The sequence below is a fragment of the Mastigoproctus giganteus genome, chromosome 4 (genome assembly GCF_048544385.1).
Source record: "Mastigoproctus giganteus isolate SK-2022 chromosome 4, ASM4854438v1, whole genome shotgun sequence".
In the NCBI taxonomy this organism is placed as follows: domain Eukaryota; kingdom Metazoa; phylum Arthropoda; class Arachnida; order Uropygi; family Thelyphonidae; genus Mastigoproctus; species Mastigoproctus giganteus.
The window spans coordinates 235,867,969-235,893,631 of NC_143578.1; the positions used below are offsets into that span (position 1 = coordinate 235,867,969).

A 25,663-nucleotide genomic window follows, 5' to 3' on the forward strand; every position below is an offset into this window, starting at 1 on the left:
CAGGAGCAGCAGTGCATAGCACACGCTTCTTGATTAGACCGGGGTTCGAGCCCATGCCCACCAAATACAGAGGATGCAGAAAGGTCAGGGAATGGCCACCGCATATCCCCAGAGCAATATGGCCTTAGTTGCTAATGCTCCTAAAAACCAAATAATAAACAACTATGATGTGATCACAAAGGAACTGGATGCAAAGAATAATTTTGATATCATATATTTGGATCTTAGAAAGGCTTTTGATTGTTGCACACGGAAGACTGCTGCACAAATTGGAACAATATCTTCTTACATCATATGCCTCTACTAATGTAGCATATTTTTGATATTGCAACTATGTGCGAATTTAACCAGTACTTCGAATTCATCAAGGCTTGTTTACTATACTCCTAACATTAGGATACAATGTAAATATACATGCATCTGTTTTTGCTATTAGTAACCTTAACACAACTATGTATTTGTTTGTACAATGGCAATCCCAAGCAAGCTTTCAGGCTGCTGTACGTTCTAAGAGAAGCAATGCAAGAATCACTTTCACCTCTGTTATGACTGCTGCTGTTAATATATTAGTCTGTGTATAGCTCCAGGCTAGTAGTATTCCAACTCACCTAACAACTGTCAGCAAATATATTTGACCCTGCTACAACTGATTGCCAAAGCTCTCAATCATGTACTCCCTCCTATTACATCTGGTTCTGAATGGTTATGCAGATATGGCTGTTTGAAATTCAAAAAAAAAAAGGGAGAGGGTGTTGAATAAAATTATCAAAAATAAGAATATGCAGAAATATGGAAGAAAACATTTATTCATATCACATATGGGTCTGTTTATTCTTATTTAATTTACATTTAATATGCCCTTAGTTAAGAAGTTAATTAAATCTAAGACAGTGCATCCAGCCAACACGAGTGGCCAGTGCAATGTTGAATCAGTTTGGTGTGACAAAAGCGGTGGGAATAAAAAATTAGAGTAGTGGATGTGCTATAGGCCTAATGACAGTGGTGAGTATAACAAACAATTATACAAAGAAACACAATGGGCCAGTAAATCAAAATGTCTTATAATGGGGGATTTTAACTTTCCAGATATTAACTGGAACTTTTGGGGTGATCACCCACAAACTAGAAAGATTTTTCAGATTTATTGGATGACTGTTTTCTCCAGCAGCATGTTAGAGAAGCAACAAGAGGAAGCAACACTCTTGATCTGATTAACTGAAGCAAAGCTTCATGCATTAAAAATTTCAGGTAAAAGACCCACTGGTTGCATGCAGCAATCACAATGTACTAATGTGGAATTTAATTAGCATTAGCATGGGTACATGATGCAAGAAAGCAAGCTTATATAGCATCATCCAAAAAAAAAACCCTTATTTCACCCATCCCCTCGCTCCAAATGTTTGTCAAGTTCTGCTTGAATCTATTTAAGCTATCAACTTCTACAATGACACATGGAAGTTTGTTCCAGCAATCAACCACCCGCTGGCTAAAGGCAAACTTCCGCACATCTATCCTACAACCGACTTTCCTCAATTTGAATTTATGTCCTCTCAGGTGATTATTCTGAGCAAGAGAAAGAATCCCATCAGCATTGAGCATGCTAACCATTCAAGGCTTTATACACCTCAATCAGATCGCCTAGTCTCCAGACACTGTAATTTGCAAAACTTAAGCCTTTCTTCATAAGAGCAACTGTTTGTTCTGTTCACTAATCCTGTTGCGCTTAGCATCTCTACATCCTTCTTAAAATGAGGCCTCCAGACCTGTATACAGTACTCAAGGTGTGGCCTGACCATTGCCTTATACAAGGTGATAATCACCTCCTTATCCCTGCTAGAAAAATTCCTGTATATCATTGACAAGACACCATGAGCTACTCTTGCGACCGCATGCACTGCTCAGAAAACTTCATATCTGCCTGCACAATTACCCCTAGGTCCTTTTCATTCTCTACCACTGTCAGTGTAGTACCACAGAGTTGATATGTTACTCTGGGTTTACTGCTTCCCATATGTAGTACTTTACATTTGTCAATGTTAAACTTCGTTTGCCACCTCTCAGCCCATCTGCTCAAATTTTCTAGATCCTGTTGCAGCAATGTACTGTCATTATTGTCATTAACAACCCTGCCAACCTTTGCATCATCTGCAAACTTGGACATTAAGCCTGATATACCATCATCAATATCATTTATAAATACAGAAAAGAACAATGGATCCAACACTGAACCATGAGGGACTCCACTAATAACATTAGTCCACGAAGAGCAGTGTCCATTGATTACCACTCTCTGTCTTCTCTCACTCAACCATCCCTTTATCCATAGCAGCAATTTGCCTCCAATGCCACACTGCTCCAATTTGTGAAGCAGTCTTCCATGTGCAACAGTATCAAAGGCCTTTCTAAGATTCAAATATATGATATCAAAGTTATTCTTTGCATCCAGTTCCTTTGTGACTATATCATAGTATCCAATCAAATTAGTCAGGCAAGACTTTCCCTTAACAAACCCATGCTGTGTCCGAGCTATAACTGAAGTCTTGTCTAAATGATCCTGCAATGCTTCTTTAACCAGTGGCTCCATTAATTTCCCTGGAACAGAAGTTAAACTAACAGGTCTATAATTAACTGTCTCCCTCTGATCCTCCTTTGTGGATTGGGGTCACATTTGCACATCTCCAGTCCATGGGTACCTCCCCTGAGTCCAGGGAAGCTCTCATAATTATGGCTAAGGGTTTGCTTACTTCCTTTGCTGCCTCCTTGAATATAGCTGGATAGATTCCATCCACCCTAGGTGCCTTTCTTATGTTTATCTTCAACAACTTCTCCTCCACTTTACTCTCAGTTATTACAAGATTATCTAGTTTCTGCCAGAGTTGAATACACCTCTGTCATTCCCCTCCCTGAATAACTTCTCACGTGTGAATGTAGATGCAAAATATTCATTTAGTTTGTTAGCTACCTGAGCAGGATCATCAACAGTTGAACTATCGATATCAAGTGGACCAACCTGATTCATCCCCTTCCTTCTACAGTTTACATAAGAAAAGAACTCTTTGCTGTTTTTCTTTGCATCCTTTGCCAAAAATTTCTCGTAATCTACCCTTTGCCTGCCTAACCTCCTTTGTAACTTGGTTACACACCAGCTTATAGCTATCATAGGCTTCTGTGTCACATGTTAATTTATATGTATCCCAGGCATTTTTCTTCTCTGTCACATGTCTAATTAGTTCATCTGACATCCATTTAGGCCTAAACCTTGAACAATATTTCTTTGTTGATATGAAAAGCCTAGTCGCTTCCAAGATTAATTCTTTGAATGCTTCCCATTTTGAATTTGCTGTTGGTAACATCATCAGTTGGTCCCACCGTATAGAATTTAAATACTGTCTCAGACCACTGTAGTCATCTTTACGAAAGCAAAAAACCCTTCCCTTTACCCTTGATGGTAGTTACCTCCGAGTAAATCCCACTTCAGCACACTGTGATCACTGCCACCTAGTGGTTTCTTTATCTGCAGATTCTTGATGCATGAAGAATCACTACTGATAATCAGATCAAGAGTATTACTCCCTCTAGTTGCCTCCCAAACATGCTGCTGTAGAAAACAATCATCCAATAAATCCACAAAACCTTGCTAGTGTGTGTGAGTGACCAACCCACAAATTCCAGTCAATCTCTGGGAAATTAAAATTCCCCATTATAAGACACTCTGATTTACTGGCCCACTATTTCTCTGCACAATTGCTCATTACACTCATCAGATTGATTTGGCCTATAACACACACCTACTCTCATTTTTCCTTTCACAGTGCTTATGTCACACCAAACAGACTTAACATTGCATTGTCCACCAACATCAATTGGATGCACTTCCTTAGATTTTATGTGCTTCTTAACTAACAGCATAACTCCTCCTCCCTTTCTGTCCTGTCTATCCTTTCTGTACATACTGAACTCCCCAAATTCCAATTCTGCATTCTTTATATCTGTGTGACACCATGTCTCTGATATTCCAACAATATCTGCCTTTGATGTCTTGACTAGTACTTCAAGCTCATCGAATTTATTAACTGTACTCCTAGCATTGGTGTACATGCAAGTATACATGCACCTGTTTCTACTCTTAGTTACCCTAACACAGCCCATGTATTTTCTTTTTCCACTATGACTCCCAGCAGTCCTGGAAATCCCCATTGCCTTGCTTTCCAAGCCACTGCTCAATTGCATTTCAATAGAAGTAGTGCAAGAATCACTTTTACCTCTGCCAGCGGCTACTGTTAATCTATTAGTTCGTGTATCCCCCCAAGCTAGCAGTTTTACGATCCATCTAACTTTGCCTCGATAGATTCAGTAAATATTCTTGCACCATTTCTATTTAAGTGTATCCCATCCCTGTAGAAGCAGTCTCAATTAAAGATGTAACTACTGTTGAGGGTAAAGGGAATGGCTTTTGCTTCCATAAGGGTGACTATAATGGTCTCAGACAGTTTTAAATTCTATTCACTGGGACCAACATGATATTACCAACAGCAAATACTATATGCATTCAGGAATATAATCATAGAGGTTACACTAGGCTTTTCATAACAACAAAGAAATCTGTTCAAGGCTTAGGCCTAAATCAATGTCAAATGAACTAATAACACTCGTGCAGTTACTGCTCTGGATAAAGGGATGGTTGAGTTGGAGAACACAGAGAGTATTTTTTAATGGACACTGCTCTTCATGGACTAATGTTATTAACAGAGTACCCCAGGGTTCAACGCTGGGCCCATTGCTTTTTTTTTTTTTTTTTTTAAGGGAGCATTAGCAACTAAGGCCATATTGCTCCGGGGATATGCGGTGGTCATTCCCTGACCTTTCCGCATCCTCCGTATTTGGAGGTCACAGGCTCGAACACCAGTCTAATCAAGAAGCGTGTGCTACGCACTGCTGCTCCTGCCCACCTGTCTACGGAGGCACCTGCTGTTTTGCATATTCATCAGGCTTAATGTCTAAGTTTGCGGTGACACAAAGGTTGGCAGGGTGGTTAATGACAGTAATCTAGATAAGCTCCTGCAACAAGATCTAAATAAATTAGGCTGATGGGCTGAGAAATAGCAGTTGAAATTTAACATTGATAAATTCAATTTACTGCATATGGGTGGCAGTAATCCTAGATCAATGTGCCAACTGTGTGGTACTACGCTATGGGCAGTGGGAAAAGGAAAAAAAAAAACAGGGGAGGATAATTGTGCAGTAAGATATAAAGTCCTCTGAACAATGCAGACATGCTACTAGGTCAGCTCATTGAGCTTTGTCTAGGCATAAAGGAACTTTGCTAACAGGGACAAGGAAATGATTATCTCGTATAAGGCAATGGCTAGGCTGCATCTTCAGTACTGCATACAGGTCTGGAGGTCTCATATTAGGAAGGATGTAGATCTGCTGGAACAGATGCAGAGAAGGGCAACAAGATTGGTGAAGGAAATGTTAGGGTGGTTTTACCAAGACAGGCTTCAGTTCTGCAAAATCTGGAAGCTACACACTACAGGAAAATCTAATTGAGATGTTTAAGGCTTTAAATGGATTGAGTAAGCTAAATGTTGATACCATTCTACCTCTTGCTGAGACTGCATACATGAGGGGGCATAAATTCAAATTGTGGAAGGATGTCTTCAGCCCGCAAGTGGTCATTTGTTGGAACAAACTTCCATCTGTTGTTACGGAAATAGCTGGTCTGAATAAATTCAAGGAAGAAGTAGAAAAATGGATGGCACAGATGGGTGAAGTGTGTAGGGGTTTTTTTTTTTCTACTGATGCTTTTATAAGTTTGCTTTCTTGCATAATCTGCATAATACTAATAACACTAACTTTTTGCATAATACTAATAACCAGTAGATTTTTTTTTTTTTTTATGTGAACCCCAAACACGAGAGGTATTAGAACCTATAGTACTTAGTACTGTGCTTGGGTTGGAGGTTGAAAAGATGAAAGAAGATATTTGTTGACATTGGACTAGAACTTCTGTAGATTGTAATTTTCAGGAAATACGTATGAAGGAAGGTTGTTCCAGAAAACGGCAGTTGAATGAATAAACGAGGAAGATGAAAAGTTGGTTCTGTGAGTTTGAAGTTGGACAGTAAATGGACGTTGGCTGGTGGCGGCACGTGTTCGGACTGTTTTGAAAGAGAGAACTGGAATTATAGAAGCCAATTCAGAAGAACAGTGCCCATGGAAGTATTTTTAGAAGAGGCATGCAGCAGAAACAGTACGTCTATGAGAAAGCGAGTGGAGAGACTCTGTTAGAGATGAATCATTAATTAACCTAACTGCCCTCTTCTGAATGGAATCAAAAAGCCTGAGAGAGGTTTTGGGGGCACCACCCCAGATGTGGGAACAATATTCCATGGCAGGGCGGATTTGCGATTTATACAGAGTGAGCAGCTGTTTGGAAGAAAAGTAATGCCGAGAGCGAAAGAGAAAACCAAGTTTTTTAGATGCAGAGGAAGCAATATTTGTAATGTGCTTGTGCCAAGAGAGATTAGAAGTCAGGGTAATCCCCAAAAGAGATATATCATTTTGCCTAGAAATTGGAGTGTCACTAAAGATAAGCATAGGAGCAGAAGAATCCTTTTTGCGAGATATAAGACAAGACTGAGTTTTAGAAGGGTTGAAATCAAATAAGTTGTCTTTACCCCACTGGAGAATTACCTGAAGATAGGCATTTAAAGAATTGGAAGCAGATTTTCGAGAAGTTGAAGCTGATTGAGCAGGACAAGGTTTCTCAAAATGGAAAGTGGAATGCAATGTGCAATCATCGGCAAAATTATGGATAGGATTTCCGGTCAATGGAAGGTCATTAATAGACAAGAGGAAAAGAGTGGGGGGAAAGAACTGAACCTTGGGGGACGCCGGCATTAGTGGAGAAGTTAGAAGACAGACAGCCATCTACCATCAAACTCGCCGACCGGGCTAGCCGGGTGGGTAAAGTGCCTGCCTGGCAACCCAAAGGTCGCGGGTTCGATTCCCGCCTCGGGCTTGGATCAAAGTACTGCAAAAACTTTGGGAGGTGCATTATGGCCACAGAAGCCTATGCGCCAACAACTACCAAAAAAAAAAAAAAAAAAAAAAAAAACCATCAAACTCAGTGAGCGATCAGAGAGGAAACTGGATAACCAATTACTAAAAACAGTTGGCAAACCATAAGATGGAAGCTTGTTTAGAAGACTTTTATGCCAAACACGATCAAAAGCCTTTGAGATGTCAAGAGCAACTACTTGTGTTTCACCGAACCTTTCCATTGAATTAGTCCATAAATGGGTAACATAAGCCAGAATATCACCAGTGGATCGACATTGACGGAATCCATTCTGGCGATCGTTGATCAGATGGAAGGTTTTTAGGTAGTTTAAGTGTTTGCGGTTAATTGATTTCTCCATTACTTTAGAAAGAGTAGAAGTAATTGCAATGGGACGATAATTTGATGGGAGGGATTTGTCACCCTTTTTAGGAACTGGCTGAATATGAGCAAATTTCCAAGCAGAAGGAAAAACACCTTTGGAATAAGAAAGTAAAAAAAAAAGGCGGCAAAGAATAGGAGTAAGTTCAGTAGCACATGTTTTTAGAACAAGTGGAGAAATACCATCAGGACCTGGAGCTTTGTTAGAATCAAGATTCATCAAAATCCTTCTGATATCCTTTTGACGGAAGACCACAGGAGGCATTGAATGGAGCGTGTTGGAAGGTGTTTTACCAAGATCATTAATACATGAGCTGAAAGAAAAATGGCATGCTAACAGGTCAGCTTTATCCTTGGCTAAAGTGACAACAGAACCATCTGGTTTGGACAGAGGTGGGAGCAGAGATGGGCAAAAGTTGCAGCCAATAGCTTTGGCAAGAGACCAGAATGCTCGGCTACCATTAGGGCAAGAAGCAAGTTTTCTACTCTTAGCCTGTTCAAACTCTAGTTTGGACTGATTAATAACTGCTTTACAATTGTTGCGAGATTTTGATGTAGGCAGAAAATGAAACTAAAGAATTAGAAACAAGCCAATTACGATATGCAACATTCTTCTCTTGAACAGCCTTAGCACATTTATTGGAAAACCAAGGTTTAGATAAAGGGCGAGATTTTAAAGTGGAGTGTGGGATAAAGGATTCCATTCCTGCAAGAATAATTTCACTGACACGATCTGAGCAAACGTTGACATCAGAAGTTTTGAAACAGTAATCCGACCAACCCATTTTGCATTCTTGTAATTCCAAACAACACGAGGTTGGGAGTAGCCATGAGATAAAGGTTCCGTTATAGAAGAGACAATCACCAAGTTGTGATCTGAAGTGCCTAAAGGACCTCTCACTTCAACCGTGTACTTAGAAGGGTTGTTTGTGAGAAAAAGATCAAGCGTATTGGCTGTATGATTAGGATTGTCTGGTATTCTTGTAGGTAAATGAACAATCTGTGCTAGGTCATTAGTAATTGCAAAAGCCTCAGCATCTCGACGTGCTGGGTCGGTGTGACTAGAAAACGGAAGCCAGCTGGAGTTGTGGACATTAAAATCACCAAGGAAAATTACCTCACTGTTAGGAAAGTTGGACTGGAGAAAGTCAAGTTGCAAAGAGAGGAAGTCAAAGAGCTCCAAGTGATTAGTGGAGTTGGGAGAACGGTAGAGACAACAGATGAATTTTACACAATGAGGTAGAGAGATTTTAAGCCAGAGAAGATCAAAGAGAGGAGATTCCAAATTGCCAAGTCTCTGACAGGGAATATCAGAACGGACATATGCACAAGTACCACCTTTGAGACGAAAGGAATCATACAGCGAATAATTTGAGCATCTGAGATGAGCAGTAGTTGAATCAACTGATAACTGAGATTCTGTCAGAAAAAAGTACATGGGGTTTGGCAGACTGCAAGTGGAAATGGACATCGTTGAGATTAGAATTGAGACCACGTATATTTGTGAAATGAATTAGGAAGTGCTTGGGAGGTTTAGATCTTTTCGCAGATAAGCTTGCTCTATTATTTTGACAATTCATGGTGTATTCAATAGTAAGAAAAGGTGAGTGGGATATGCTGTATGAAGTAATGAAATTTTTGTATATGGCGTATATGTGGTAAGAATATACCCAGATCCTTGACATAACGTGGCCTCGACAATGCTCCCCGCATACACACTACTCGGACTCCCTCCAGTCACTATCTGGCAGAGTAGAGGTAGCAAGATTATACACTAGCTGATCCGGAGGCCTCCTAGAGAGTTACCAATAGGTTCGGTCCGGTGTACTAACTAGCGACCGGCCTGCGAACACCGTTTTAGAGCTGTACCCTCGAAATGTAAGGAATATTGGATCTCGCCACGACGTTCATCATAACCTCAAAAGTCATCAATGATACTGCATAATGGAAGAGATAGGGAAGGGTTGACCGGAACTTAGCTCTACAGACTAAACATGGGTTCCACCACTTGAAGCCTCCAATAAGCAAAGTGGTGGTATTTCACCGGTTGATGAGAGTCATCTACCACCTAGTACTGCCTGGTAACATAGAGGGGCGGCGTTCCTCCATGTGGTGTGGGTGCCACACCTCGACCCCTGGTTACGTTGGTTCACACCTGGGTGGTCACCCACCATGTACTTGTGCATGGAAGTTATACCCAGGATTACTAACAGTCCCACCATCGTGAAGATGCAAGCAGAGGATTTAGTTGTCACAGACTGTCCGGACTTCGCCGAAATTGGGTCCACTTGACTTGAGTGTCACACAAATATCAGTTCCATCAGCGTTTTAGACTCCCAGGTAAAATCTGCCATTTTTTAAAAAGTTAATACTTCAGATAGATACATTTTCATCATTATTATTATTATGCCATATGGTGCAAGGAAGCCTGAGGCTTATGCTGCACCAGCCAAAAAAAAATTTCTGAACTACCCCGAGAGAGAGAGAGAGAGAGAGAGAGAGAGAGAGAAATAAAAAGGAATCATCAAAGAAGAGAAGAATGATGATACCCAGCTCAGGACCCTAGGTGTGCCAAGCCATTACTGCCTAAATATAGAGAACTCTGTGAGGGGGAGGAGTATATATAGAGGGCTTACTGTTACTACTAATACTAATCACCAGATAGAATAAAGAAGTTTTTTTTTTTTGAGATAAAAATAGTTGTTTACACTGACTGGTTTAAGTTTGCCATTTTTAAAGCGGTAAATACAGTACTTCAGACACATTGTTATTGTTAGTTAAAACCGGAATGAGTATAGATGACTCTGGTGGTTAAACCCTCATGCCTATTGGGCAGGGTTGAGAGACCCCAGATAATGCAGTAGATATAAAAAACAAATTTCAGCAATTTGTCCTCTTCATCTACTCTATCCAGACAGCTGAAACTCCTAACAGCTGGTTTTGAAAATGTTTTTTTTTTTTTTTTGATTTCTTCACTGAAAATTCCAGAAATGTCTTTTCATTATTGCACAATTAGGAAAAATTCAGGAATTATGTTAAACCAAAATAATTAAGTATATGCTCATGTGGGTGACATTTGTCACATACAGTTGCTCACAGTAAGTTTCAGGGGCGGGTGGTACTGTGGGTGCAAGGGATGCACTGCACCCAGGCACCAATATTCAAGGGGCACCTGACAACCTGAAATTTATATACACATATGAAGAAAATTTTAAAAAGGGGGCACCAAATTTCAATTGGCACCTGGGCACCACGTACCCTAGGAATGCCCCTGGTGAGTTGGCTTTGGTGCATGCTCTTCCCAATCAGTAATTCTCTCTGGCTTTGTGACATCAAAGCATTGTCTGTAATCAAATTGTGGATGTGCACGCTTCATATTTCATGCAGTGATGCTTCTGTTAGCAACTGACTGGGATCTAACTGCATGCATTTGTTGAAGTGCATGGGTTTTGCAATTTGCATTTTACTCACTGACAAGTCTAAAGGGAGTTTTCATTTAAAAAATAATAAAATAGATATAAAATAGATTTTTTCACAGTTGTGTAGAGCAAAGATTGAAAATAAAGGGAACATTAAAAAAGGGAACGATTCTGAATTATTTTCTGTTGATTTTTCACATGCACAAGCATGGGGTCGAAGTGACTTTGCACACAGAGAAAAAATAATCATAAAATGTGGATATTAAGAAGTACATACCAGATAGATAAATATTTCCCACAATGCTTATATGGAGGGATTGCTGTTGTTGAGTTTAATGACACATAGGCTGCTAGGGCCATATTGTGTCTTTCTAATGGTGAATATGAAATGTTTCATTATAATAACTATATTTTATGATATATTCCTATATGATTTAGGAAAGTAAACAGTTCTTTTTTATTAGGATCATCTCCCAGAATCTACAATAAATTTATTGATGACTGTGTATTAGGAATTGATTTAAAGGTGATTAAGAGGATATTTTGAAAGTGGGGACAGTCTACTAACAAACAATGAATAGTCAGTTGTACCTGAAAAGGTGTACACTGAGGAGCGTTGTCATTCGTTAATAGATACAGGTGAGTGAGGTGTGTATGCCCAATCCTTAGCCTTCCTAAAACTGTTTCGTCTCGTCTGCTGTCCCAGAAGCTGGAGAGCCACAGCTTTGGTTCTGGTTGTATTTGGTATAGTTTGCTTCCTGGATAACCTCTCCAGATTAGTGACCAGCTATTGTAACATGCTTTGTTGTTGTTATTTGGTTTTTAGGAGCATTACCAACTAAGGCCATATTGTTCCGGGGATATGCAGTGGTCATTCCCTGACCTTTCCGCATCCTTCGTATTTGGTGGTCACGGGCTCGAACACCGGTCTAATCAAGAAGCGTGTGCTACGCACTGCTGCTCCTTCCCACCTGGCTACGGAGGCGCCCTAACATGCTTTATGGATAATATGTTTATAATCGGTATATGGAGTTTGAAAAGTCTGCAAAATAGTATCTGGTTGTTTGGTTGCAAGATCTGCTCTTTCATTTTCTGTTATTCCACAATGTCCTGGAATCCAGCAGAATGTCACAGTTTGGGTTGACTCATTACAAGCAAGTAATTTAGAATGGATTTTTTTTTATTACAGGGTGAGATGTGTTCGTATTACTACTTACAGCAGAGACAGCACTGAGTGAGTCAGTGTATATCAAGGCAAACGAAATTAGAAGTTCAGTAATATGATCCAGAGCCAAGTTTATAGCATAAAGCTCAGCAGTGAAGATACTGCATTCGATTGGTAATGAAACATATGGAGGAAGGGAACAGCAGCTCTCAGCAAGAAAGAGTGTGGGCCTCCTATGTCTAATGCAAAGTTGGGCTAGAATAACTTCCTCTCTATCTATCTTGCATACACTGAAATTCCATGTGATGACTGGTTTTATCTGATGCAGTCTGTCTGTTGCTTATCCACAAAGTTTATCAATCTGCAGTATAGTGATAACAGATTATCAGTTTATAGTCTGTATATGGGACTAAATAACCATAATCACTAAGGGTCTCTAAAGATTTGGCTGCCTCATCTGCTAACTCATAGCCTCTAATCCTACTACAACCTGGTATCTAGTAAAATTGTACATACAAACTGGTTGATTGATTTGATTGATTTTGGTTTTTTATGCTGCAAGGGCAACCAAGGCCATGATGCACCAAGTCCACACATACGAACTGGATTCTGAGAGAGAGATCGAGTGAGAGAGTCAGTATGCAATGTAATCTTTTTTTATATATAGTGCCATTATTTGGCAAACTAATAAATTGCTATTAAACTGATGATGAATTTTTTCCCATTTTGGAGACAAACAAACTGGAAAGTGAATATTCCAGCTGGGAAAGATTTCTTAGAGGAAGGGGCAACAACATGATCCATTCCATCTGATCAATTGTCAGATGGAAGTTACTAAAAATACCTCTGACTCCGATGCCAAATGGTCAGCTGGCCCTAGGACTTGTTTGTTTGTTTGTTTCGGGATTTATTGGGCACATCGGCAATTATGACCATAGTGCGCCAGACCCTAGGGCAACCATCACTGATCACATCCCAAAGTGGCATAAATACCAATGACCATGTGGGATAATCCAGCATCAACTTCAGTACTGCAGAGAAAGTGATTTATGACTGTGATAGGGATGGTTTGTTGGTCTTGTATAAGCTACTGTTTGGACAGATGCATCATGTAAATTAAGATTACTACTAGCCAGTGAGTGTAATTATACCACTACTGTTCAGAGAGGTGCAGATGGGACTTGTTCGGGTGTTGCAATTATGGGCAGGGCATAGCCACCAAAGAGCATTTCCTCTAGTGGATGCACATACTTGAGTGCTGTAATTAAGTTTGGACTAGACTGATATCAGAACTTCTTGAGCACACCTCTTAAAAGATGAATTGATTATAACTATAATCAGTTCATAATCTCCAAAATATCTGATAAACAATGACAATTAATATGCCTAAATCAGTTAAAAATAAAAATTTCATGGTTTTTTTTTTTTTTTATAAATTAAAGACATTTTTCATACAGATTACATTATATTACTTAATTCATACTGATATAAGACAGATTTTATCTCTGTTCACCAATGTGCTTTAATGAAGATTTTTCCGAGCAATATTTAACAAAACTTAAAGCATACAGTACAATAAATTTAATATTTATGAAATACAATGCATATCATTCTACTTCATATAATTTTCACATCCTACAATACATCTGTATGGTTTTATCATACAGGGCTATCCATTTATCACACAATGTACCAAGGTAATTGTGGCTAGACAGTATGGTGTCATTGTAACAGTAGTAGCATTTGAGGGAAGGTAAACATTTACTAATGCAGTGCGTAACATGGGTTTTTATCAAGAAGGGCGTGTTTATTTTTAGAAAATTATCTTGCATTCAAATCCCTTTTGCAATGTCAAGAGACATTCAATAAAAAAAAGTATTCAGGCTGACAAAATAATGAAAACTGAATTCACACCACTTGTGAACATATCCTTGCACCAAACATTAAAACAGGATTGATTGTGTGTGTGTGCATGCCTACATAATCAAGCTGGTCATCTCCATAATATTCTGTAACAGTTTTAGTAGCTCGACTGCCCAAAATTTTAGTGTCGCATCTTAGGCAGAGGTTATATTCCAAAGAGGGAATATAACCTCTATGATGCAGGGTCGGACCAAGGTATTTCTGTGCCTCAGGCAGAAAGATTTTCCAGCACGCCTTTATTCTTTTTAAATAAATATATATATATATATATATATATATTTTTTTTTTTTTTTCATTTGTAAAATTTGGAATTTGTTTACTTTCCGAGTAAATTTTTAAAATATCAAGTAGGTACATATTAAATATATACCTACTTATATTTTATATATAGGTATATATTAAATAGTGAATTGGAATATCATCGGTTTGGCTGAAACAAGAAGAAGAAATGAATCACTTATAAGTTTATCAAGTGGAAATCTGCTGTACACCAATGGAAACAGTGAAAGGAGTGAAGGTGGAGTTGGGTTTCTGGTCCATAGAGATTTAAAAAACAACATTTTGGAATTCAAAAGTACATCACCAAGGGTGTCAAGACTAATACTCAAGATTTCTAAGAGGTACAAGCTAAAGATTATAATGATTTATGCAGCAACATCGAGCCATGATGATGAAGAGGTTGAAGAAATGTAGTCTTTGATTGAGTCTCTCTCCGAAATTGAGTCTTCTAGATGAGCAGAAAACCCACTTCACTATTATTATGGGGGACTTCAATGCTAAGGTTGGAAAAAGACAAACCAGTGCAAAAAGGGGAACTATAAGAAATTTTGGAATTGGTGAAAGAAATGAAAGAGGTGAAAGACTTGTGAAATTTACAGAATCTCAAGGATTGTCAGTAATGAACAAGAAGAAAAGGGTGAACAGAAAGTGGACATGGAAGAGTCCAGACAGGCTGCAAGAGTAGCTCATGATATATTGTCAATGATATATAGGAATTTTTCTAGCAGGGATAAGGAGGTGATTATTCCCTTGTATAAGGCAATGGTCAGGCCACACCTAGAGTACTGTATACAGGTCTGGAGGCCTCATTTCAAGAAGGATGTAGAGATGCTGGAACGAGTACAGAGAAGGGCAACAAGATTGGTGAATGGAACAAAGGGGTGCTCTTACAAAGAAAGGCTTAAGTTTTGCAAATTAGTGTCTGGAGACTAGGCACCAGCGAGGTGATCTGATAGAGGTGTATAAAGCCTTGAATGGTTTGAGCATGCTCAATGCTGATGGGATTCTTCCTCTTGCTCAGAATAATCATCTGAGAGGGCATAAATTCAAATTGAGGAAAGACAGATGTAGGATAGACGTGAGGAAATTTGGCCTTTAGCCAGCGGCTGGTTGGTTGGTGGAACAGACTTCCATCCCTTGTCGTGGAAGTTGATAGCCTAAATAAGTTTAAGGCTCAGCTGGACAGTTATTTCGAACGAACAGAGGGGTGAAGTGGAAGTGGTTATTTTTTATTTATTTATTTATTTGTTTTTTTTTTTTGGCTGATGCTGCCATTTTCTTTGATGCAAGAAAGCCTCCTTTCTTGCATCAAATGCCTCTACTAATGCTAATGCTAATTAACAACTAATGAAATCGACTTCATCCTCACTAACAGAAGATATATTGTGAATGATGTTACCATCCTGAATAAGGTAAATGTTGGAAGTGATCACAGAATGGTGCGATCACAGTGATCACATATAGATGTAGGAAAGGAAAAAACTGACTCGAGTAAATAATACAAAGGTCTTTGAGATAACAGAAGAGGAGAAAAAGCAGTATGTACTGGAACTTAAGATCAAGTTTGAACTTCTGCAGACTGCTCAGGACGAGGAATGTTACAACTTTCTGAAAGTGATAAAGCCCAAGAAACCTATAGGGAAAAAGAAATCCAAAGAAGAAAAAATTAGACAAGAAACACTTGTTATGATGAACCGAAGGTGAAAAATGAAGAGCAAGATAAACACTGAGAAGGAGAAAATTGAGTATATTGAGTATGCTCCAAAGCTATTAGAAAGAGACTCAGAGAGGACATAAGAAGATTTAACACAAGAAAAGTAGAACAAGCATTAAGGGAAAACAAAGTATTTAAATCAGCAGCCATGAGCAGTAATACAGAAAGACAAATAATACTGAAACTGAAGAATAGCAATGGTGTACTTATAAACAGCAGAGAAGGCATAATTCAAATAGCAGAAGACTACTATAGAGAATTATACAAGGAGCAAGGGAATGATGAATTGCAAATGATGGATTGCAGTGTGGAAGATGGATTGCAAATTAGCAACACATACGACATACCCAATATTCTTCCTGATGAGGTAGAACATGCATTGAAGAAAATGAAGAATCAAAGCCCGGGGGGGGAAGATGAAGTTACTGTAGAGTTGTTAAAATTGGGAGGAAGAGACATAACACAAAAACTGGCAAAGCTCTTCACATAGTGCATTAGAAAAGGTGTGACCCTAAGCAGTGGAATAATGCAATCATAGTTTTACTGCATAAGAAAGGAGATAAATCAGAAATTGGAAATTATAGACCAATTAGCTTGTTATCCAACATCTACAAGTTGTTCACAAGGGTCATTACTAACAGATTAGAAAGAATACTTGATGAGAATCAACCGAAAGAGCAAGCTGGCTTTAGGACAGGATTCTCAACTATGGATCACCTTCACGTAATATCATAGCTAATGGAGAAAGCAAATGAAAATAAAACACCATTATGCCTGGCATTTGTGGATTATGAAAAGGCATTTGACTCCACACAGCATAAGGCAATGTTTCGGGCACTGGAAAGACAAGGCATAGATACCCCACATATTATGATTTTGAAGAAAATATGAGGATGCTACCTCCTTTATTAGACTAGACAAAGACAGTAGAAAACTTAAAATCGAGAAAGGAGTTCGACAAGGAGACACAATATCTCCAAAGCTGTTTACTGCTGCCCTTGAGGAAGCTTTCAGAAGATTAGACTGGTCGCAGAAAGGAGTCAATGTGAACAGAGAATACCTAAACCATTTAAGAATTGCAGATGACATTGTGGTCATAAGCCAGGATCCCAAAGAATTGGAAGAAAATTTTAATCAGTTATGCACAGTTAGTAAGGATTTTGGACTAAAGATGAATATAGCTAAAACAAAAGTAATGATGAACAAGTATGCCACAGAAAGGGAAATAATGATTGAAGGAGCAGTAATTGAAAAGGTGGAGTCATACAGTTATCTGGGACAAGTTATTAGCTGTAATAATGATAAATGGCTGGAAGTCAAGAGAAGAATAAATTTTGGATTGATAGCATTCAGGAAATATAGTCACATACTGAAGAGCAATATCCCAGTTTGTCTGAAACGTAAAATAATGAACCAATGGCTCCCCACCATGACTTATGGAAGTGAAATTTGGACACTCACCAAAAGAATGTAAGAGAAGCTGAGAACTACACAGCGAAGAATGGAATGAATTATATTGGGAATCAGACTGTTAGATAAGAAGAAACACATGGATTAGGCAGCAAACTCAAGTAAAGGACATTCGTATAAAAACTAAAGAGCTAAAATGGTCTTGGGCAGGACACATAGCTTGAAGACATGATGACAGATGGACTAAAAAAATAACAGAATGGTACCCAAGAGGAGCTAGAAGAAAACCCGGAAGACAAAGGCGGAGATGGATAGATGAAATTCATGAGTTTGTGGGTAGTAAATGGATGGCCAGTGCTAAAAACAGAAGGAACTGGAAAGTTGCTGGAGAGGCCTTCATCCTGCAGTGGATTTAAAATGGCTGATGATGATGATATTAAATAATTTGCAATTAATCATATTTTTTATATATTTCAAAGAGAACATATTTAACCCCGGGGGCTCACATCTGGTGAGTATGGGCTTGGCACACCCAGGGTCCTGAGCTGGATATCATCATCCTTCTCTTTCTTGGTGATTCCCTTCTACTTTTGACTCTCTCTCTCTCTCTCTCTCTCTCTCTCTCTCTCTCTCAGGGCAACTTGGGGAATTTTTTTTTTTTTTTTTTTTCCTGGTGCAGCATAAGCCTCAGGCTTCCTTGCACCATATGGCTATTAATAATAATAATAATAAATAATACAAATAATCATGTATAAAATTGTGACTAATAATTATAAAAGTTCAGCAGAATAGCTGGTGACTATTCTACGGGAACCATGCATTACTATTCGGCAAGTAAAAAACGTTCAATTACGTGACACAATGCAGTGGTGTCACATCACATTGTCAAGTTAAGAATAATTCTGATGATGCGATTTTGGTTTATGAGCCCCTCATTGGAATATAACCTCTGCCTAAGATGCGACACTAAAATGTTGGGCAGTCGAGCTACTGAAACCAGCACGAATATTAGCTGAACCCACATGAAAATCAGTTATTTATTATTAAAGAAAATGTTTATAATATATTTAAATATTTTTTACGATGCTACTAAGAATGGCACCCTTGTCAAGGTCCCTGCTAGCCCCCCCATACCTAAATCTGGCACTGCTATGACATATGTTTGTATCAAAATTTTGCTGTATTGCAAAGTGGGGGTTACATTTTAAATGGATAACCCTGTTGTATAAACAATCTTTTTATAACTGTCCAATCTTCAAAACATACAAAATGTATTAAAAAATGCTGAAAGGAAACACTTCTGCATAGAGACAGAGATATAATTTAGAACAGCTGAACACTTACATTAATTAGAATAAGCTATAATATAAATAACTAGGAATATTTCGATAGGTATTAAAATTTTGACGCCTATTGACAAATGTAAGAAATGTGCTTTTTTCTCATAAAAATAATTAAATTATAGTTATCATAATATTAATTAAATTAGTCCTTCATGACAGTAGAGTGGTTTCTCCAATTGTCATTCATTTGGAAAAGTCTGGGTTTGGTTCTCATCTATGACTGGAGAAATTTCTCAAGTCTTCTTCAACTGAGGTAGTAGCTGGCCAATCTCAGGTGGAAGGAATAGAGTTTCCTTCCCATGAAATGGAAAGTTTCCCATACAAATACATACAATATAAATCAGCACATGGATATACACCTGTACAGACATAATACACAATGGCAGAATATGGTCTGGGGTCACTGATGTACAAAAATCAGACAACAATTAAATTTTAAAAAATAATTATTATTAAATTATATTTATAAAATTAATATTAAATAATTTATATTAAATTATAAAAACGAAAATTTTAATCTCTTTACAAAAAAAAAAGACTTTTATAATAACTGATTTAGTCATTTAAGATAAATTAAAAATACAGTTAATCTAACTCCATATAGTGCCTATGATCGGCACTTATCCATCGATGAGGCCAGGCTCACCATACCCTAGTTACTCCTCTGACCTTGGGAACAACAAACAAGTTAGTTCATGTACGCAGTGTAAAAAACTTTTATGCACAAACAACATTTTGTTTCTCCACATCTGCCATATCACCTATTCATTCCTCCAACCAGTGCATGGCAACCAATATAATATCCAGTGCTTCAACTACAATATACAGTATATGAATAGCCTATGTGATTTGTCTGAAAAAATAACTATCAGATTTCTATTGGTTCTATTTTAACAAAACTTGGAAGGTTCAAAAGATCATGCTAAAAGCATGAAATATAAAATTTTATGAAAATCCATCTATTGGGAGTCAAGGTATTATATGAGGACAGATGGACAGTGAAATAACTGCTGGATTTCCACTGGTCCATCTGTACCAGTAGAAATCCAGCTACTGGTCCATTTGGGATGGCTTGACAAATTTTTTAAAAAGGCTGAAATACAAAATTGCATGAAAATCTCATCAACAGCCAAGTTTTACATACAGAAGGATGGATGAGCACGGTGGAGACAAAAGGCACAGTACACATAAGCTGACACATCTAAAAAGAGAATTAAAAATACTTACATAATATCTATCTTCCACATTTCTTATATCCTTGCAGAATTGTTTACACCCTTGCAGAATTGTTTACACCCACACTGTTGCCATGTAATGACAACCTTTCACACCCAGCACTGCTGTAGGAAAAAAAAGCTCATTCTTTTGCATATGACACCATTCAATTATAATAAATGAGTTCATTATAACTGAAGTCGTTTATTCCCTTTTGTTATTACCAAGGCTATCAATAAAGATTTCAAGGAGAAAATGAAATGTACAACAGTGTAAACACATTATAATCCTAATTAATGCAAGTTTTGGCTATTTTAAAGTAAACCCACTTTGTCTCTGTGCAGTGCAGTGTTTTCTTTCAACATCATATCTGTGTGAAGAGTATGCCATCTTCTCACATTAGCCCTATTAATGAATAATCTATCTCATAATGGCATATATAAACAGAAATTTTATAGTATCTCACATCAAACATCTAAAATATCACAGATGAGCAGTGTGAAATTATCATATAACACTTGCATTGTTCAAACAGGTGTATTCTCAAGACTGGTGAAATGCATAATGAAGTCAATAGGGATTCGTACGATGGAGAGTCAGTAAGTCACAAGCAAATTTCACTAATAGTAAATGAATGATTGCATTTTTAGCAACAGGCAGCAGAATATTCCACAACTGCATAAAGGCAATATATCAGTGCAACAGAAGCATACTGTTCATTCCAAACAAAAAAAGTTTAACCTTTAACCAGACACACAGCATCTAAGTGATTCCGAAGGCTTTTTTCCTGAGAGGAAGAAGAAACAATGAATATTCCAAATAGACTGTAAAATTTATTTATTTTAATTTAAAGAACCATTCTTTTTGCTCATTCCATCTAATAATTGGTCCACTTCTTTAATCTTTTATTGATCCCATTATTTTATTAGAAATTTGCTGTATGCAAGAATAATGGCAGCTATTTTCTGGAAATGTTATGGTATTCTTCTCCTTGTACATTTTTAAAAGACTGGAAATACTGTGTATGCTGCATGGCACTGCACATTTCTGAAAAAATCTATGGACCCAGGGACCATTAACTGTCTAGTGGGTGTGTAAAAAACACCCTAACAGCAGCAGACGTGTGGTGCTTTTACTTCAACAAACTATGAAGCAAATCTGGGAGCAGCAAGCAGGCAAAAAAATGAGGGAAACAAAACTGTGTGAAAGGAACATGCATTTTTGATGTACATGATGCTATGAAAAATTATTTTATGACTAAACCTTTCCAATTAAAAAAAAATTAATGATGGAGATCAAAAGTGGACAGCATGCAGGCCTGACATAGCCAAGTGGTCAGAAGTGGGAGTGCAGTTGAACACAATAGAGCATCATAGCCACAGTTGCTAATGCACCAACAAACCCAACAACAACAGTCGCACACACACACACTTTGAGTGGAGGGTGATTCAAGCTCATGACTACTAAATATGATTAACATTTGTAATCATGATTTGTTGTAAACTGCTCTAACTTGGTGATCATGCCCAAATATAAAGAAATCCTTGATCATCCTCCTTACAGTCCCTCACCAGTGGTAATTCCATTGTTTTGGTTCCCTAAAACAAAACTTGATTGCTAATATTTTTCTGAAGAGGTAGAAAAACGATGGTCATCAATGATTACAACAGAAATTGGTCTTTTCATGCAGCATGTTTCCAAAATTGGATAAAGTAGTGGGACAAGTGTATAAATGTTTTAGGTGATTATGTTGAAACATAAATGCTAAGTTCAGGTGAGATTCCTACTTCTCCCCACCCCCAACCTTTGTGACTTACTGGCTTTCCTCACAGATCTCCTCTTTAAAACCATATCTTAAAGGTATTTTAAAATATAACTGAAAGAACCAGAAGGTTCAATTATGTAAAGATTATAAATGAGGTTTGTATATAAAATTCTATAATATAACAAAGGTGATAGGTTTAATAATAATTACCAAACTCTGTGCAGTTATCAAACCTATATAAATTGATTAAAATAGCGGCATAAAAAAATATGATGCTTTATAGAAAGAAACTGGTTTCTTATCCCATGTTATCCAATATACTGATCAGCTATTAACCAGTACACAGAAATCTATTCTCTGCATGCTGTGACGACAGTTAAAAACTAGATTAACAAATGCATCAATCCCAAAGCAAACGGAAGGAACCTGGACAAAAACTAATGTACCTGTAGGAAATAATACTTCATCAACTATAACTTTGGGAATCTCAACAAAAATGAATTCATAATGAATATGTATAAACTGAAAACACATAATGGATACTGCACACTGGAAATGTTAAATAGCAGTCATTTTGTCCATCTTTTTAACAAATTTTATTCCCACACTTTTTTTTTTTTTTTAATTAAAATGTAACATTCAGAAATACCATGTTTATCATACACAGCAATCAAAATGGATTTTCACAACTAAGGAATTGTGGAAGGATATATTTTTCAATTCACTTTTTAATTTTTGAAGTTAACAATACAAATACAGTATGTAGCTGAATGTATACCCTTATTTATACAGCCCATCTTTTTTTCTTTTTTCTTTTTTAATTAAAGTGTAACATTAGGAAGTAACATGTTTATCAAACATAGTAGAGAATATGGATTTTCATAACAAAGGTTACACCATTAGGGAAGGTGGAGTCATTTTTCAGTTTTTGAATAATAAAAATGTGGTATGGATAAACATAACCCCTCATTTGAACCACTAATCATATTTTTATTTGTCATTTCACTGCCATCTAAATATATGAGAACAGTTCTCAGAAAACAAATTTGTAAACCAACTCGGGCAAATAAAACGATTTCCTAAATATATCAAATGAATTGGTTCCATTTGTTGATCTTTATGTACGCCTCTGTGAATATAACTTTAAAATGTCACCAACCTACACTTTAGGAATTAAAAATTGTTATTATAACGTTGGAATTATTTCTAGTAAACGTTAAAAATTCTGCAGTAAGTTTCTCCCCTGTCTATATACAAGCATCTGTGTGTATAATTATTCTGGGTAAGATTTGTAGAAAAGCAATCTTAACAGATAAGAATCTGAAAATAAAAATTTAATTCAATCAACGTGAATTTGGACAGCCAAGAATGAACACCAACCCTTGATGCATCAGTTAATCTAGCCGATCCCAAACCTGGCCATCATAATTAAAACGTATGTACGGTGTTGAACATTCCACATCAACTGAAATGATTTTCGCACTTGTCACAAAGCCTGGGACATAAAGAATCCAATTTAACGGATGAAGACTGAGAGGAAAATCGATATCATATACCGACAATACATATATATTCAAAAGAACGTATGGCTTTCAAAATGCTTATTTTTTCCCTCCAACCAAACGAATTATATGGGTACGATGAAAACTGTAAAGCAAGCTGACCACCAATAACAAATGAATACCTGTCCGCCATTTGCAACCATTTTATCCAACTTTTTTGCGATTTGGAGAACTTCGTCCTCACAACCCATCTTTGTTTTTTTTTAAATTACAATGTACCACTGGAAAGTAGTGTGCCTATCATGTGTTTTTTCTAATGTTTAAAACATAACACGTAATTTTTAATCGTATACTGTAAAGCACTACAAGTTTCATTCAAATAAAATAATGAACAAAACCTTGCTGTTGGCACAAATACTACAAACACAAGCAATTGCAACAATGCGTGCCGGGAATAATATAAAGTGGCGCCATCCACCATGGCGCACTCTGAATTTCAAAATGTTTTATTTTTGGGTAGTGACAGTGAATGCAGAGTAAAGCAAAAACCTGTATGAAACTTTTTTGTAGCTAGGCAATCTCATACAAAATTTTATCAGAAATTTCAGAATACAAAAGTATTTCACAAGCTGAAGATAACTCATGTGAATGCATTATTCTAGAATAGTAAGTTTAAATATATAATATAAATAAAAAAAAAAAAAAAAATATATATATATATATATATATATATATATATATATAATTATGATAAGTGATCAGATCATATTATGATCACTCATCATAATTTTAAAACGTTTGGTCACAATTTATAAATTAAAATCGATCTGCATATTTTTTGACTACCATATTTTTTTAATTAGAAAATAACATTTAAATTGTAGTTTGTTTTATTTTCCTCATTAAGAAGAGTAATGAGATTCCTACAGAAGAGTTTTAGGAATAAATCTTGTTCAATATCCTTCCCGAAATTTTCCTATGTGCATAAATCCAGTAAGGGACAGGCTTATGCACTGGCACAAGAGATAGTAGCTGGAGATCATCTGGCAAGGGTATCGGGAAATATTTCGGTAGGACCCTTGGAAAGGTTCCAGTAAGGAGCCCGCTAATTCACTTTTATCTATGATTACATTATGGGACCGGTATAGTTTATAAAATAGAAATATTTAACCATGTGTTTACTTTTAACTATAGGATCTACAATTATGAGAGTACACAGGGCCTACAAACACGTTAATCCGGACTTAGCGTCGTCTTTCATCTATAAGGTTCAGTGCCAAATAGCTATTCCTTTCATTAGCAACATCAGCTGAGTTATCTAAGGCTTTCCTAAATCAATCGCATTCATTCTTTTCTTCTTTGTATTCACATACATTAAAAACCCTTTGTTCGCATTCTTTCCTCTCTATTGATTCATTATAAACAGCCATCCCCAGCCAAACATTTCTACGGTACTATTACAAATTCACATATAGCTGTTCCAGTAAAAGGTACTTGCACTGTACTGTACTTTCCACCCCACAATACCACAGAGAAGCACTCCGTGCACCATACTATCAGGATATTATTACATAAGGGTCACCCGGAAAATTATTTCAACTACCACACACACACACACGCAATCTTCTCAATAGCTCCAACAATATGGAGCATATTAAAATTCCCCATACCAACAAAGTTGTATCTTATGATTAAATTACGAAATAAAATAATTATTAGTAGCAAAATAATTAAAATTAATTACTATTATTACCATAGGAAATAGCGCAAGGTAGACAGCTGAGAGCATCAGCCAAAAAAATACATCAAACTACCCACATAATCTGTCCTTCCTCTCTAATTTGTGGTCACTCCGTAGCTGAGTTATTTAGTCTCAGGAGTAGATTGCAAGGTTCCCCCCCCCCCCAAAATCCGGGACACTCGAGTTTTTCGTCCACCAAAACATGCAAATCGACCAAAGAACTCGCAATTTATCAATACGATATGTGCATACCTGTAAACGGTTAGGTTCTTGTGTAGCCCCAACATTGACACTTTTTTTAATCCTTCCATAAGTTTATTCAGACTATCCACCTCCACAACACCAAGTGGAATTTTACACCAAAAATCAGTTAGTATGGCTGAAAGTAAATTTTTACACATTTATCCTGTAACAATTCTTTCTCGATTTATGTCGTTTTATGTGTGCTGTTCGAGAAAGAGTAAAGAAATCATCGGTATTTGGTTTACTCGATCCATTTAAAGCTTAAACACTTCAATCTGACCTCCTGACAGGTGTCACATTTCCAGTTGCTGCAATTTACAGAGCTGAAGCTTTTCTTGATAAGAGTACTATTTTGTGCTGTTAACCAATCTTGTTACTCTTTGCTAACCGGTTTCAACAGATTCCCATCCTTCCTAAAATGAGACTTCAAGACAACTTCGATATTCATGATGTGGCCTAACCATTGACTTATACAACAGATTAATCAGCTCTTTGATCTT

At 37.2% G+C, this 25,663-nt stretch overlaps 1 protein-coding gene across 2 annotated transcripts in view; it reads right to left on the reverse strand.

Annotated features, from left to right (window-relative positions):
• The window catches only part of TfIIS (RNA polymerase II elongation factor), a 124,121-nt gene extending 100,550 nt beyond the window's left edge, over positions 1-23,571 (reverse strand). For both annotated transcript variants that reach the window (XM_090372110.1, XM_090372109.1), the window contains exon 1: positions 23,362-23,571. In XM_090372110.1, coding sequence (XP_090228236.1) covers positions 23,362-23,430 — 69 coding nt within the window. In that variant the 5' untranslated portion in view covers positions 23,431-23,571. The remainder of the gene's footprint in view (positions 1-23,361) is intronic.
• Between the last annotated feature and the right edge of the window lie 2,092 nt (positions 23,572-25,663).